Here is a 17572-nt window from a genome sequence, read left to right on the forward strand (position 1 = left end):
TTCAGCAGGTACGCGTGTGGCCCTGAAAGCAACGTTTAAAGGTGCTCCTGGGTCTGCAGACCTGTGGCTTTCATTCGAACAAGTGGCTGCGGTGAACCATTTGAATGAGTTGGGCTCAGGATCAAAATAGAGAAGACATCCACACGGAGGGGGGTACACAAAATGGTTTAGTTGTCTTCTTAGAGACAGTGTAGCAGCGTCAGTAGGAGAAATGGGCCTGATGGCCATTTCCCGAGTTTGAGTCTTGCCTCTTCGGCTTATTATATTTTTTGTTCTTGGGAAATTTATTCACTGTGCCTCAGTTTCCTCCTCTGTAAGACAAGGATAATTATAATTAATTCATGGGATTCTAGTAAGGATGATAATAAAAATATGTATGCTAAATGCTTAATGACTGGTGCAGAGTAAGAATTACATAAACATTAGCTGTAATAATAATAATTATTATTATGAATGAAAACAGTGCAACAGTATGTTGTATTACTTATTTTTGCTTCTGCTACTGCCTTGAGCCTCTTATATGTGCTAGCCCATCTCACAGCTGTTTCTTGACTGGGTAAGTAAAAATGCTAAGCATGCCATGAAGAAAACTTTTATGTGTACAGAGTAAAATATGAGAAGATGGTAATGAGAGAGGTCAGGTCTTAATTATTGTTTTAAACCTGACCAAATTTGTAGCTGTGGGTTCAGATCCTTTCTTATAACTCAGTCTATAAAGTTGAATTCGAAAGCCTGACTTCAAGGACTTCTTGGTGAATCCTGCTGTAAAGTGAATAAGCAGGCTTCAGGTTGCCCTTTCTTTAGACAGCTGTGTTTTCCTAGACAGTATTGGCTTACTTAACATGGGGTGCATAGATGTTGAGTGAGTGTGTCTCCCGAGTGGGGCAGGGATGGACTGGCCTGTCTGGGCTGCCCGGGGTCATCTGGGCACCGTGGCCCTGTCTCCTCTCCGACAGGCAGTAGACAGCAGGGACTCCTTGGCCATGGCACTTTACGCACGCTGCTTCGAGTGGGTGATCAAGAAGATCAACGGCAGGATCAAAGGCAAAGATGACTTCAAATCTGTTGGCATCCTTGACATCTTTGGATTTGAAAACTTTGAGGTATGCTTCCAGCGAGTGGGATAATCTTAAACAAGCCTCTGGAAACTAACATTGATATGTTTCTCTGCAGATTTTTTTTTTTTTTTTTTTTTTTTTTTTGCCGTACGCAGGCCTCTCACTGCTGTGGCCTCTCCTGTTGCGGAGCACAGGCTCCGGACGCGCAGGCTCAGCGGCCATGGCTCACAGGCCCAGCCGCTCCGCGACATGTGGGATCCTCCCTGACCGGGGCACGAACCCATGTCCCCTGCATCGGCAGGCGGACTCCCAACCACCGCGCCACCAGGGAAGCCCTTTTTTTTGCCTTTTTAATAAAATGTTTTATTGGAGTATAGTCGATTTACAATGCTGTGTTAGTTTCTGCTGTACAGCAAAGTGAATCAGTCTTACATATACATCTATCCACTCTTTTTTAGATTCTTTTTCCATATAGGTCATTATAGAGTGTTGAGTGGTGTTCCCTGTGCTCTGCAGTAGGTCCTTACTAGTCATCTATTTTATATATAGTAGTGTGTATATGTCAATCCCAATCTCCCAATTTATCCTTGCCCTCCTTTCCCCCGTGGTTACCATAAGATTGTTTTCTACATCTATGACTATTTCTGTTTTGTAGATAAGTTCATTTGTACCATTTTTTTTTTAGATTCCACGTATAAGTGATATCATATGATATTTGTCTTTGTCTGACTTACTTCACTCAGTATGACAATCTCTAGGTCCATCCATGTTGCTGCAGATGGCATTATTTCTTTTTTTTTTTTTTATGGCTGAGTAATATTCTCTTGTATATATGTACCACGTCTTCTTTATCCATTCCTCTGTTGATGGACACGTAGGTTGCTTCCATGTCCTGGCTATTATACATAGCGCTGCAGTGAACATTGGGGTGCATGTATCTTTTTGAATTATGGTTTTCTCTGGAGATATGCACAGGAGTGGGACGGCAGGATCATATGGTAGCTCTGTTTTTAGTTTCTTAAGAAACCTCCATACCTTTCTCCATAGTGGCTTGTTTGGCCTTTTTATGTAATAGTGAGGGCTCTAAAGACACTTGTTGAATGGTTTCCTCCCTTAGGTGAATCACTTTGAGCAGTTCAATATAAACTATGCAAATGAGAAACTTCAGGAATATTTCAACAAGCATATCTTTTCTTTAGAACAACTGGAATATAGCAGGTAAGCAGTCATCAAATTCCATTTCAAATTTTTTAACAAAATGAGCCCCTACATTGGATAGTTTTGAAGCTGTATTTTACTACAACCTGGCCCTTTTTAATCTTTGTACAGAGAAGGCTTAGTGTGGGAAGATATTGACTGGATAGACAATGGAGAATGCCTGGACTTGATTGAGAAGGTAACACTGTTGAAGAATTGTTAACAGTCCCAAGGGTGTCCAGCTGGGCTGATTCATATTCATGGGAACAAAACAGCTTGTACTAACACGCACATCAACGATGTGAATGTTTAGAGCACAGTGGACCGATTGGAAACATACATGTAAATGTGCAAGGTTGCATTTATATACTTGGCTGCTTCAAACCCATTGTCTTGTTGAAGTCAGTATTTTAAGAATCAACAGTGTGCAAATTGGCTTCCCATAGATTTTAAGTCATCATCAAAAACTTGGCAGTCCCGATAGTGGGTTGGCCAGCTGTAAAAGTTTTGTCCACCAAATTGCAGGGGGTTCAGTATTTTTAGTATGGAATGAACTAGGTTTCTTAATAGTGTGTCATTCTGAATTTTTCAATCTGAGAAGTTATTATGCCCTTTTGACCACTTACTTGATAGAGAGTAGAGAGGAAAGGAGCTGTAAAAATATACAGAGCCAAAAACTTCTAATTCATATTTAACCTTTTTTTCCCTTCTAGAAACTTGGTCTCCTAGCCCTTATCAATGAAGAAAGCCATTTTCCTCAAGCCACAGACGGCACCTTATTGGAGAAGTTACACAATCAGCATGCTGTATGTCCAAACCTGCCAATTACTCCTTGTGTCTGAATAGCACATCTGTGGATTAAGATGTGACACATGACAGATTTCGGTGCTGTTGACCCTACTGTGCCTCCCACAGTGAATTTTTTTTCCTCAAACGAAAGCTCTTCTCTGCTATAACTAAATGGAAATAAGCCAAAGACATAGATTGTAGGCTACTTGTCAGAATATGCCCATGTTTAGCTAGTGTATAAAATTTAACATTTTTAACCTAATGTAATGACACAGACCAGAATTGCCTGGTTTGGATGAAGTGCATCATATGATGTGTCCTAAACCTCTGATAGGTCGTGGGTTTTGCAGTTGTTTTCACTGTCAGTTATAGTTATACTGTCAGGAAATCAGCGAGTGAAATTAGGCATTTCTATTTTTTTTTTTTTTTTTTTTTTTTTTTTTTTAAAATAACCACTTTTACGTGAAGCCCAGAGTTGCAGTCAACAATTTTGGAGTGAAACACTATGCTGGAGAGGTACTCCCTTTTTTTAAAAAATGTCTTTTATTCATGGATAATTGATGTACAATGTTGTGTTAATTTCTGCTGTACAGCAAAGTGATTCAGTTATTATATTCTTTTTCCATTATGGTTTATTACAGGATATTGAATATAGTTCTCTGTGCTATACAGTAGGGCCTTGTTTATTCATTTTATATATAATAGTTTGCATCTGCTAATCCCAAACTGCCAATGCAACTCTCTCCCACTCCCCCGCTGCCCCTTGGCAAGCACAAGTCTGTTCTCTAAGTCTGTGCGTCTGTTTCTGTTTTGTAGATAAGTTCATTTGTGTCATATTTTAGATTCCACATGTGAGTGATATCATATGGTATTTGTCTTTCTCTTTGTGACCTCACTCAGTATGGTAGTCTCTAGGTCCATCCATGTTGCTCCAAATGGCATTATTTCATTCTTTTACTACAAATAGCTGAGTAGTATTCCATTGTACACATGTACCGCATCTTCTGTATCCATTCCTCTGTCAATGAATGTCTAGTTTGCTCACATGTCTTGGCTATTGTAAATAGTGCTGCTGTGAACATAGTGGGTGCGTGTATCTTTTGAACCAGAGTTTTGTCCGGATATATGCCCAGGAGTGGGATTGCTGGATCACATGGCAACTCTCTTGTTAGTTTTTTTGAGGAACCTCCATACTGTTTTGTATAGTGGCTGCATCAGCTTAGTGTAGGAGGGTTCCTTTTCTCCACACCCTTGGAGAGGTGACTTCTTAGTCAAGATCCTTGCTGTTACTTGCCCATTTGGTATTTAGAGAATAGTAATTTCAGAAGCCAATCATAAATATATCGAGCTAACATCTTTTCGTGGACCCAGCTTTTAAAGGGGATGCTTATGGCCCGAAGTGATTCTTTTGATCAGTTCCGCCTTCTCTTGTTTATTTTGGAAAACCAGGTGCAGTATGACGTGCGGGGCATCTTGGAGAAGAACAGAGATACCTTCAGGGATGATCTTCTCAACTTGCTGAGGGAAAGCCGGTGCGTCAGTCCCCTCCCCGAGATGTCAGACTGATGTTTGTGCAGATGCTTTTAATTCACGAACACAGAAAAAATTAATGTGTGGGCAATTGGCTTATCATCTTCTTCCCCGGGCAGTATTTCATCAAGAAAGTGATCCGAGAGATAGAAAATGGTACTAGCGGTAGTGACTACCATCTAATGAGGTAGCATTGGAATAGTAAATCCATCATGTTATGCAGGTGAGGAAATTAAGACTTACAGTGATTAAGTGACTTGCCTGAGATCCCTCAACTAGATTTGATCTGGTCCGCTTGGCTCAGGGACCTAAGATTTTAACCAGTATGACCTACTGTCTTCATAGCAAGCGTAGAGCTGTGCGTTAAATTGACTTCAGACTCGGGTGTGTAGGACCCTATGTCTCTCATTAGTGTAAGGGGTATCGAGAGAAATAAACAAGTATTATTCAGCTAAAATGATAGATTAATTACCCATTCATTTATTCATTCATGAATTGTAAATTCACATCATTAAATCAGTAGTTAAGGAAAACATGCTGAAAGTTTTAGTGATTAGTTTAGCTATTTGTATGTATTAAACCAGGAGGCTTCCTATTTTTTAGGAGGCTTTGTGAGAGAGAAAGGAGGAAAACAACTCTTGCCTTAAATTGGTCAATACCAGTATCAGATCCAGCGTGAGTCTCTAACACACATATTTAATATCTAAGGAGGGAAAGCACAATTACTAAAAAGCTGGAATACTTTTAGAAATGAAAGCATTAGGTGGCCACCCTGTCACTTAGATAGAATTGGGGTGAAGGGAACCCCTCTAAAGTGTCAGCTTAGAAGCTCAGGGTGGAAGTGTTTGATCTTTCAACTTGTTTTTAACCCTCTTTTATGAGGATTCCCTAATTGCAACCTTGTCAGCTATTTTTAATTTTTAGATGAGGTTTCAGGCCTGTAAAAATGGCGACGTTTTAAAAATACCATAGCAGGTTACCTATCTCTCAAAGCAGATTTAAAGTGATACATTTAAATAAAAGCAGTGTCTTGAGGTTATCTGGAGCATTTTGTTGTGAAAAAGAGCACAGGCCTGGAGACCCGCGAGATGGCCTTTCACTGGTTGCTGCTGTCATAACGTCAAGTGATTGTGGAAGTGGGGTGAAGAATGTTGTTTCAGCCCCAGGTTTCTGTCTGTAGAAGGAGGGGCTTGGGCTATTTGCTGCACCTCCTCTCTTTTGCCTTTGGCATCTGTGACGTTGTAATGGAACCCAAAGCTTTTCTCCAAAGTGCTCAAAGCACAGAGAAGTTCAAAGAGCGAGAATGAAACATCACCCTGGGATGCAAGTGAGAAAGGCTCAAGCAGAAGGGAAGTGCTGGCGTTGTCCCCCTGAGGGGCGTGGATGCCTGGTCCCCGCGAAGGCACCCACACACACACACACACCCCACCCCGGTTTTATAACCCAGAGCATCTTCCGTGCAAGGAAGATTAAAAAAAACTCCTGAGAAGCCTTTTACTTTCTCAGTAGCGGCAGTAGATTTTACAGAACTCTTAAATAATAATAACAACAAACATCAGCACTTAGGATGTGCCAGGCATCACGCTCAGCCTTTTGCCTTTGTTTCCTCATTTCATTCTCACCCCAGCTGTATAGCATAAATCCTAAAGTGACCCCCATTTTCCAGATGATAAAACAGGCCTAGAGAGAGGCAAGCATCATGTCTAAGTCACACAACTAAGAAGTGTGTGGGCGGGGCTCACTCCAGAGTTAGCATCTTTCCACCTGTTACCTGGTCGCATCTTCGCCACCCTGCGGTGCAGGAGACAAACCCCTCCCTTCCACAGGGCGTGGAGGCTGCAATAGCTCTGCAGAGCTCAGCGGTCCTAAGTGGCTTGTCGCCCTGAGTCATCTTCATCCCAGTCCCCTTCTCTTCTGCAAGACTCTAGTGCTCCGAAGCGGCCACGTCTGTTTTCAGTGTCTAAAGCTCTTTGGGAGTGGTTGGTGTGAAATCTTTGGACGCTGTCTTCGCTCTTCCAGGCCTTGGTGTGTTATTTTCAGTGGGGAAATGCATTGTGATTACAGTAATCCAGCACCTAATAACTGGGTGTGCACCCCTCACGGCCCTCCTGCTCTCTGCTCACACAGATTCGACTTCATCTACGACCTTTTTGAACACGTTTCAAGCCGCACGAACCAGGATACCCTGAAATGTGGAAGCAAACATCGGCGGCCCACGGTCAGCTCGCAATTCAAGGTTAGTCTACGCTGCTGGCCTGGACGGATCCATCTTTATTGTGATTTTAAGAATTGAAAATAGGAAATGGGTATCTGTGAGGTCTATGAAAGTGTTTATTATTATTATTTTTTCTATCATCCTTTTAAACCAGTCAGGGCTCTAGGAAGAAAATATACTTTTCTTTTTCTCTGAGCCAGAAGAAAAAAAAAAAATGTAGATTTTTTTTTTTTTTTTTTTTGGTCAAAAATAAATAGCTACTTATTCTAAGCTTACGAAATAGTAAGTCTTTATAAGAAGGACTGTTTGGTCACTTGGGATCACTCTGATTTGTATTTAAAGACTCATGTGCATATGAAGTATCTTTCTTCCTGTGTCTGGATTGTTATTTTTCCCAGGTATGTTTACAGTATCATAACTAGGAAGAATAACCAAGTGCATGGTTAAACAAGATCAGTGTCAGTTACCTTGTCCAGATGTCTAGAATTCAGGGAAAATAAGAAACATTCTTACGTGCATTTTAAGTATGTAAGCCTTTTAGGTAGTTTAGAGGCAGATAACATGAAGACCATTTCTCTAACTTAATTGTTCTGCTTTACCCCCAAATCTTAGCATGAGGGGGAGCTGGAGGCGTGTCAGTCAACAGACCTTTATTAAATTTGCCCTCTGGGAGGCTCTCTTCCATTTAGTTAATCAAAGTTGGATGCTTTCGAGGCGGTGCGCGAGTTCTGTGTGAAGGTCTCTTTACAGCATGGTTGGGGATGAGCTGGACCCACAGCACCACGGCTGACAGTGCTGGGCAGGTGTGACCCTTACAGGATACAATAATAATAATAGCTGCCATTTATTATACACCCTCTATGTTCCAGTCATTGGGCTAATCACTTTATATATGCTACCTTGTTCACTTCTCCCATGTTCTTAGAAGTACGTATTACTGTCCCCACTTTATAGATGAGGAAGCTGAGGTTTAGAGAATGGAGGCTTGCTCAGTCCCTCTGAGGACTGAAGCTAGGATTTGAATTGAACCTGGGTCGGTCTGACTCTAAAACCTAGGCTCTTAATCACCCAGCAGCATTGTTACATTGTCTTTTTCTAGGTCATTGTTGCCTGGAGTTGTCTTGGAAGGCTTTGTGGATGTTTGGGACTTAAATTGGACTAGGAATCAAGGAAATGGAAGAGAGTGGGCAGGGCTTCCAGGCAGAGACAAAGGCAAGAGGCGGACTCCTGAGTCAGGAATGTGAGACCTTTTCCCAGAGGATGGGACACCTTGTGTGAAGTTAAATGGGTACCATACCAGAGTATGAAGGGCCATGAATTCCAGGACATTCTGTCATCTGTGAGATATCCTAAAGCTTTCTGAGCACAGAAGTAACTAATCGATGTAGTAGACAACCTAGTTTCTTCAACAGTAAAATTATAAGAAGAAAGAAACAGACAAATGGAGACGGAGGGAAAACCAACGGATTAAAATAGACTGAATAGATATAGCAACCAGCTACACTACTACGGGGACCTTATTTGCATTCTGATTTCAAAGAATACGCTATTTGAAAATTATGAAATTCGAGACAGTTGAGTGTTTTAAAATGAAACTTGAGCTAGTTGCACCTTTTCACATTGATGTTAAGGAATTTGTGTTAAATCTTTTCAGGAATGATATTATGGTTACCTCTGTATGTTTTAAAGTTTTTAGCCTTTGATAATACATAGTGAAATATTGAGGAATGAAATAACACAATGTCTGGGATTTGCTTCTCTACTAGAAGTGGGCGTAATGTGTACGGGGACAGGGATGAGATGAGGTGAGATGAGCCGGCGGCCGAAGCTGTTAATGGGTACCCATTACATGCTCTGTCTGCTTTGGTGAATGTTAAAAAATCTTCACAATTAAAAAAAAACTTAAAGAAAAGGCAGTAGTATTACAGAAGATTGATCTGCCTGGTGATTTGAAGGAAGAATGAGAGATTTTAGCTCGAAGACCAGTGAGGCACTGGTATAAGCTGTCATTTTGATGGAAATAATTAATTAAGAGGAACAACTTCAGTGGAGAGTGGTTACTTCTCAGGTTTTCTGTAGAAACATTGAAATATCTCAGGGTGGTTTTTTTCGCTGGTTAACAGAACAGGTTTTTTCTTTCTTTTTTTTTTTTTTTTTAATGGTACTATGTCAAGGAAGTAATAAATGAGTTTTGCATATGTAAAATAACTTCTATGACAATTATAATACCTTTGTTTTATTAGAATGACATGATTAAAAGTGAAAATGCTATTATTCCTCAGACTGATATTGTTTTCTTTTTCTTGTTCCTGATGAGGGCCTAGGGTGCTGAGAAATGTAAAGACATAATAAGAGACTAAGTCAACATATACTTTTTCCTTTCTAATAGGACTCCCTGCATTCCTTAATGGCAACGCTAAGCTCCTCTAATCCTTTCTTTGTTCGCTGTATCAAGCCAAACATGCAGAAGGTAAGATTTACAACCAGACTGACACTGTCTTATTTAAGGACACCGCCTCCTGGTGTGGTGACTCAGAGATTTGGTTTCTCCAAAGTCCTTTCATTATAGATGGTTGGAAATGTATATGACATTATGATAACATAACATTCACTGGAAAAAAAAATCCCTTTGTCTTTTGGGCCTATTTGTCTGCTTTTGAATGATGCCATTATGCTTTAGAGAAATCTGGTTTAAAAGAAAACACTGTGAAGCCTTCGCATTTTTATTTTAAGCATTGGTGTGAAATTCTTGGGCAAGCTCCAGAATGTGATATACCTTTTTTTGGAAGAAATGGTTGGTGTGTTTTTTGTTGTGGTAGAGCTCTTTTTCATTTTATTTTCTTTTGCTTTATTGTCAAACATGACAGAGTGTCTGTATTCTAAGTAGTAATGATGGATTTTAAGGACTTTTACTCGTTGGTTGTAACTAACTAGAAGACTCCTGTCATCAGAGGAAGTTTTTGTGTCTAGGCTCTTGGTTTTAGCTTTTTAATGCCATATCCCGATCAGAAACAATGTGAGTTTTATACAGAGAATCTATCTGAACAAAAAAGACTTAGTATTAGGTGAATGCAGCTGTTGAGTCTAAGGCTAAATGGGCAACTTGCCGTGAAGTGCTGTTAAAAAACTGAAATTATTTCGATTTGGCAAACATCTGCTCTTAGTTACCCCTGTGAAGAAAGGAAATCTCCCAACAAAATAATAATGTCAAGGGCCTCTCATGTGGAAGAACTAGATGCTATCCTCATAAGGATTAAGATGAGGAATCTGACCTGAACTGTTTCCCATGAGACTGTTATGTTCCATAATGCGGGTGTCAATAACTTTGCTGATGCTAAGTCTTATTTTTATTTCGTTTACCAGTTACCTCTGACTTAATATTACAGCGATTCCTCACTTAGAGTTTAAGGTTTTTTTTTTTTTATAAGAACCGCAGTGTTGAATTCTGTCTTCCAGGAAGGCAAAACTCAATGAGGGGAGAATAATCCGTTTGGTTTGTTACCTTACTCTGAGGTGTGATGGGGAGAGTTTGACATTTGTGTGGCGTAAAGTAGCTGAGACTGGGGTTCTGTAGATCTGTGATGACTTAGTGTGTATCGGTTCCGGTAGTGGACATAGTAACTCGTCTTTCCATTTTTCAAATTTATAGTAAAATGTTTTAGGTTATCACAAAAAAACGGCAACTAACTTAACAATACATAGCTTGTGTTGACATAATGTTGGAAATTAATAGTTAAAACATAACCATGTACCACGTCAGCTGGCTTATATCCACCTGCTGTGCTTTATAAAACCCCAGTGGGCAGGATCTACAAGATGATATAAATGGGCTTTGCGTTTTGGGTCTACATTCACAGGAGCTGTGTAACCTCTGCCAGTGTTTCTTCTTTTTACAACAGGGGTAATAATACCATAACTTAAAGATGCATGTTTTCCCCCAATTTAAGGCCTTGGGTATTGAGATGCATCTTGCAGCTTTCTGGCGAACCACAGTTTAAGTGGGAACTCTCTTCTCTCTTCTTAGTGGTGCAGTAATTGTGCAGTTTTACAGCCACTGGCACCTCAGATTCGAAGAAATGGAGGGGACCTGCCGGTGCTTATTTGTAAGGATAGAAATTTGAATTTTAAAATCTCAGTCCTCCATGTTTTTGTTTTCTTTCTTGGATGGCATGGACTTAGTTTTTCCTTTAAATCGTAATCGCTTTTGACATTAGGCCTGCTTGAAAACGCATCAACAGCCAGAATGTTGAAGAAATTGCCTCTTTTTGATGTTTATTTTTCCTTGCTGGGACTTGGTTGTGCCTAATTGCTTTGGTGTTTGCATTTTAAAAAATGACCCAACCTAGTCTCTGGTTCCATTTCTGTTGGCTCACAGCCCTTTTCACCTCCTGACCCGTGGCAGGCACTAATTAATAACCTGCCAGCAGATGGGCTGACGAAGACTTTGAAAAACCTCTTGGTGCCATTTTCGAGGCACCCAGCAAGTCAGACATGGGAACTGACTTGTCTGAGGCCTAAGATGTAGGTGTGGTATTAAGTGTGAAGGGGCTGATTAGACTATAGAAATAGTAAGTTACAACTCGCTTAGCATTCATTTAGTTCCACTGCAAATATTGGAGTGTTACTGGTGATGATATATGAAATATATGTAAACAACCCTCATTTAGAGTTTCTTACGACATTTCCTTTGTCCAAAGATAGATGCTTCTAGAAATCTCACAGGGAAACTCTTGCTTGCCTTTACCCAGAGATGGGGAATGTGTATTTCCAGTCTTCACCTCATGCCCTCGTCAGGTCAGATGTTCGTCACGGGGGCTTGAGAGGATGTATTCAGATGTACGTATATGGAGGGGTTTCGTACATCATTCAGGCATGTAGATCATGGATCTGGGCAGCTTCTAGAGGTTTCTTTTGGCGATTCTGTGACCCAAAAGGCATAAGAGTAATGGCTGTAAAGCCTGTGGCCTGGAGAACTGAGGCCTTAGAAAAAGTGGAGTAGCGGCTTGGTGCTTTTAGGAGCCTGTGCAGCACATCCAGGGCTCCCGTGGTGGCCTGGCGAGTGTGTGCACACGGCCCCCTGGGCCCCAGGCCTGTGGTACAGGCTGCCTCCTCTCCTTGGCAAGTGTGTGAGACTCAGGATGGGCACTTGGGCCCCAAGCATCTAGAAATCCTTTTATGGGAATATTATGGGTTTTTGTTATTTGGGATTTTTATGTTTTGCTTTGAAAAGCTGGTGTAAGCGGGGAGAACATAACTGACATGCTGGAACAGTTATGTCAATTCAACTATTATAGTATGTGGACTTTTTTCTTTTTGTGAACGATTTGTAGCTAATCTTGAGTGTTGCAAAGAAGACACTTCACTAAGGTTGCTGAGAAGTCCTCCTGGCGCTAAGTTATGAAGAAAATAAAGGCATACCTCTTGGTAGGGCCCGGCCTGCAACCAGTTCTTTGCCTCAGATGGCACTGAAGGATACAGTCCTCCCCTCGGCTTAGAACTTCCAGTTTACAAAGGGCAAGCTTCTCCATCAGACGGGTTTTGGTGGGTGACGTGGCCTCATGGCTTTTTTCTGTTGTGGTTTGCTTTAGGCAGTAGTGTTTCTGGCCAGAAGTGCCCAAACCAACCCCAGGAGATTTCTATATCGAAGAAAACCTGCTTTGCCTCCTGAGAATCTCTCCCCAAGGGTGTCCCGTGATCTCTGCCTTCTCTCCCTGCCTGGTGCAAATAACTTCTAGTCAGAGAAGCCTGTTATTAACATTCCTCAGAAAACCCCTGAGGAGCTGCAGGACAGAATGAAAGAAGGGGACAGATGGATAAGTATCAGCAGAGCCGTCGGGGCGTGAGAACTGGTTGTCTGCTCTTCACGGCCCCGAGTGCGAGGCCGGGCCCACTTGCTGCAGGGGCAGAGCAGGGCTGTCGTGTGTGGCGTGCCTGGCTGGCTCTCCTGTCTCTTCTACTGTGGGTTGGATGTGAGAAGCTCTTGGGTTCTAGGGGGAAGCATCCTTGACTCCTGCAGGGTCATCTTTGAGCTTTGACCCAGCATAAGTGCATCCTCAAAGATTCTGTGAGGTCTTCTCCAAAAAGGCAGGATATGGGTCCCCTTAGTGGCCCTGACCCTGGGAGCTGCTGGGGGAAGGCTTCTAGCAGAGGTGGCTGCAGGGGGTCAGGTTTATCTAGGGGAAGAGTGAGGAGGAGTGGTGTCCATGCCGAGGGGAGACCGGAGACCAGGCCTCCCAGGAGGGAAGCCGTGCGGTCTGTGCGCCAGACTGCAGTCGTATTTGCCAGAGAATGGAACATTGAGCAGGAGAATGAAGCTGGAGACACAGGACTGGCCTGGCTGTGGGCGTCTTGTCTTAAAGCACTATCTCCAGGCCCCGAGACGTGAGGACTGTGAAGCATGTCACACCGAAGTCGTCTTTAAGAGACTTCAGAGGAGGCCAGTGCTTTCCTCTTAAATGACTCCTGCTGACCTGTGTCCGTCTCTTTCATGGGGCCACTGCTGACACCAGACTAGGTCCCTCTTTTACACAACACTCAGGACCACACATGCAGTGAGAATGCTGTGCTGGCATTATGGAAACACGAGCCTTTTGTTTCCAGAGGCATCATGATTTGATTAATGGCTTCATGAATCGAGCACATTTAATCCTGGGGACTCATATTTTGTGTGATCCAGGTGCTGCCTGCCATTTTTTCCCTGTTTTTTTGTTTTGTTTTTTTTTTTTTAAACAGAGGCTAAACATTTCTTTAAGTAATTCTGATGATACTGTAGCATGTTTCCTACCTTGAATTTTTTTGTCCTATTTTATTCTTCCTAGATCTTTTTCTCTCTCATTTTGTTCATCTTATTTCTCTTGAGCCTTACTGATACTTTATTTCATTGACCCTTTACATTTCTTTTTAGGCTTTGGTGTCTCTACCTCAGTGCTATTTTCTGAATAAGGTATTCCACAAATACGGAAGACCTTGACCAAGTACAACTTTGCAGGGCCTGCCTCTTCCTGTGCCCCGCTGTGTAGCTTAGCCAGCATCCAGACTGTCATATGTGCTCAGTAAACGTTGAATCAAATTGCTCATAAAAAGACACCATGGAGTTGCTCATGGTGTGTGAGTACTTGACTGCCAAAGATGAAGACTTAACGCACTATCTTGAATCCTTACTGCAATGCGTTCCATTTTCGTCTGTTTAATTGTTTTGGGATCATCTTCGATTTGTATAGTTGGAAGTTACCCTAGGGATACACCACTAGGTCAGTATTAGAGTGATGTCCTTACTGTGATCCAGTCTTTCTATGTTAATGTGTTATCTCTCCCTCTCCCAGCTGACCCCCTTCTCAGACATGGCGCCCCCCCCCCCCCGCCCCCCCCCAAAAGCCCCACCTCAGTGGCCAAAGTGGGTGTCATGATGTCCACTGACCTCACGGGGGCGCAGGAGACAACAAAATTTCAGCTGTTCTGAGACTCATTACCAACACTTTGAGTTGGGCTTGGTGCTTCATACTCAAGCACTCAGATCTCTAAGTGGGGTCCCCCTAGGGAATGTGTTCGCTGCCATGATTGGGCAAGGAGGTCTGGATGTGCAAATCTGCCAGATAACAAGGGTTTAACCTAGAAGGTTAAACACTGGATTTTAGCGTTTTGATTGATCTTTCTGGAATTGTACATCATTCAGTCCAAACATCTATTACTGTATTGAATCGAAGACTCCCATGGTTGTAAAGGGCACCGTTATTCATACATCACTGTGGAAGCAGAAGCTCTACCTAGTTAACCAGGGCACGATGCTGTCTTATCTCCAGGCGCTTGCTTTTTAATTTGCAAGAATGAAGTGGAGGTCATTCGTCCACCACAAATCCTTGCTTCACTGATAACACAGTTACACCTTGTCTCCCTGTTTCCAGGCCTTTCTGCAGATAAAATAACTTTCTGTTTCACCGATGACTCTAGAGAGGAGTATTTAGACTACATTTAAAGGACAGCTGGACTCAGTGCAAGTACTTGCAATAGTGCCTGTGATTTTCAAAGACAGTGAAAAGCTGTGATGAAATCCATGCGCATCCGTGTATGGAATTACAGCATGATGGTCAGCAAGTCACAGACACATTCAGGCAATTTGAGAGAGGAACATATTCGCATTAAGAATTGATGAAATATGGTCGGTTTACCCCCTTTCAATGAGACACAAAAGGATCATCCTCCCTCTTCCTAAATAATTCCCAGGAACAGAGAATATACTCTTTCCTTACACCTAAAGGCACCCTGTTGTCTTTTTTAAAGCTCTTACTGTTTATGGGAAAGGTTGTACTTGTACCGAATGAAATCTGCATCTCCGCATCTTCCATTCACTGGTTTTCATCAATGCATAGGTGGCCCTGCTCCACTCCCGCTGAGACATGGGATGCAAGGTGCCCTGGGTCTAGCGAGCTCTGATACACAGAGGCCCCGCCCATGTGGGAAGGCTATTGCTCAGGTGCAGGGCCCCTGAAGCATTGGGATGAAATTGAAATAGATCAAAGGTGTGTGACTGGGTATCTGTCCAGCCTATTGTCACTGAGCAGTTGTGTGACCTTGGGATTGTTTCCTTTTTTCCAAAGTGTGTAAAGTAATGGTGGCTGCTTAGGGGAGCAGTTGTAGGTATTAAATGAGGTAACGGGGACATGAAACCGCTACACTGCACTGTATGAAGCAGTCCATACTTGCGTTACGTGTTTGGGTTGGAAAATATGCTCACTTCACCCTCACAAGGTTAACCCCCAGTTTAAGCTGAATCAAGGAAAAGCTAAGACTACTGCCAGACCTTTTCCTTTTTGAGTTTAGTTTTAAATCTCATACCCTTGACAGATTGTTGTAACGAGCTGCTGCTTTTTTTTTTTTCTTTTTCTTTTTTTAATTTCCTTTAGTCTTTTTTTTTTTTTTTTTTTTTTTTTTTTTTATTTCCTTTTGTTTTTTTTTTTTTTTTTTTTTTTCTTCTTTTCGGTACGCAGGCCTCTCACTGTTGTGGCCTCTCCCGTTGCGGAGCACAGGCTCCGGATGCACAGGCTCAGCGGCCATGGCTCACGGGCCCAGCCGCTCCGCGGCACGTGGGATCTTCCCGGACCGGGGCACGAACCCATGTCCTCTGCATCGGCAGGCGGACTCTCAACCACTGCGCCACCAGGGAAGCCCTCCTTTAGTCTTTGACATGGTTATGGGATGAACGTTTTAATTTTATTTTTTAAAAAAACTACTAGACCTTCTTTTTTAGACTATTTTAAAATTTACAGAGAATTTGAGCATAGAGTACAGAGAGTTCCCGTATCACTCTCCCCTCCAACACACACACACACTTTCCCCTATTATTCACATCTTGCATTAGTGTGGTACATTTGTTATCATTAGTGAACCAGTATTGATCTATTATTATTAAAATCCAAAGTTAACATTACAGTTCACCGAGTCGTATGATTGAATTTTGACAAATGATACCATTGTGATGTGTCAGAGTGCTAAATGTTCATAATCTGTTCACAACACAGTGAATGCTTTCTTCAGGTAAAAGTTTTTAAGAATAGGATAGTTTCTGATTGCCTGGCCAAGGGGTGAAGATTAAGAATGAAGTTTCGATGGCGCACAATCTGAATGACTCTGCTTTATAGAGAAGAGACTGGTGAAAAAGTGGGGGAGGAGAGAGCGCATGGGGGAACCGGGAGCGAGGAGTTTTTAAAACTATCTGGACTGTCAGACTCTCAATCCTCCCCAAATATACTTAGTCTTGGGAAAATGCCCACTTGGCATTCAGTAACCTTCCCTAATTCTTCCTGGCTTTCCGGTTGCCACTCCTGTTGCCTCCTCTCCCGTAACTGGAGCATTCTTTGCCACCATCTTTGACTTTTGAGAACATCTCCCACCCACAACCTAAAAAAAGGCAGCTCTGCCTTTCCAGGAACTTTTAGTAGAGGAAGCATTCAAGCTACCATTCTTCTCCCTAAACAAAACAATCCCGCTAAACCCCTCAGTGGTCACTTGAATCCTGTTTACCGAGTTGTCATGGCAACTATTCAGGAGCGCTATGCAAAGACCAGGATAAATAGCCAGAAATGAAACTGGGCTCAAGGGAGGGGTGTTGTTCTCAGGGTGGACTTTCCAAGATCCCAACTAAATTGCTTCGTTTTGTCCTGGGGCATTTTTCCTTTTTGATATTAGTCATCTTTGAAAATTCAGAGTCTTTGGACCTTCAAATGACTTTGCACGTTTGTTGGGGCATGCAAGGTGATTCGTTCGCTCCGACGGGCAAAAGTATCTTCGGCAGTTGCTATCCCGCCAGCCTCACCAGGCTGGACTTCTTTCAGAAGAATCAGGAATTAAGCAAGCAGAGCCCAAGACACCACATAAAAGACTGGGAACAGCAGTGAGCTGAAGAAAGCCTGTTTTTGTGTCTGTCGGCTCAGATGCTTGTAGCCCGGACTGCTAAAGATGCAGCCATTTACAGTGGACAAAAGCTGAAGGGGGCAAAAGAAACCCAAGGTAGGGGTTTTTCTCTTATTTTCACTGCTTAAAAGTTTCACAGTGATCGCAGCACTGTAGACTTTTGTAGCGGGGTTTTTTAAGCCTGAGGAAAACAGGTTTTTGCTGTCTCTCTGAGTACCGGAAGTGTTTAGTTTCTAAACAAATGGGTAAGTGCTGATTTTGATTGCATGTACAAGTTTGAACTACTAATGCTTTGTAAAAACAAAAGACATAACCTCTTGGATAAGGCATTGATAACGCAATATATTTTTTGGTATGGAATTCATCTTTTGTAGGG

General features: G+C 42.2%; 1 protein-coding gene across 1 annotated transcript in view; it reads left to right on the plus strand.

Moving 5' to 3' along the window:
- MYO10 (myosin X) overlaps positions 1-17572 on the plus strand; it is a 223371-nt gene that overhangs the window by 140478 nt on the left and 65321 nt on the right. Inside the window, exons 12-19 of the mRNA XM_007448889.1 lie at positions 953-1103; positions 2176-2276; positions 2388-2454; positions 2969-3060; positions 3491-3560; positions 4494-4576; positions 6702-6810; positions 9179-9259. Of these exons, the coding sequence (XP_007448951.1) occupies positions 953-1103; positions 2176-2276; positions 2388-2454; positions 2969-3060; positions 3491-3560; positions 4494-4576; positions 6702-6810; positions 9179-9259 (754 nt within the window). The remainder of the gene's footprint in view (positions 1-952; positions 1104-2175; positions 2277-2387; positions 2455-2968; positions 3061-3490; positions 3561-4493; positions 4577-6701; positions 6811-9178; positions 9260-17572) is intronic.

Source organism: Lipotes vexillifer, unplaced genomic scaffold (genome assembly GCF_000442215.2).
Source record: "Lipotes vexillifer unplaced genomic scaffold, Lipotes_vexillifer_v1.1 scaffold778, whole genome shotgun sequence".
Lineage (NCBI taxonomy): Eukaryota > Metazoa > Chordata > Mammalia > Artiodactyla > Lipotidae > Lipotes > Lipotes vexillifer.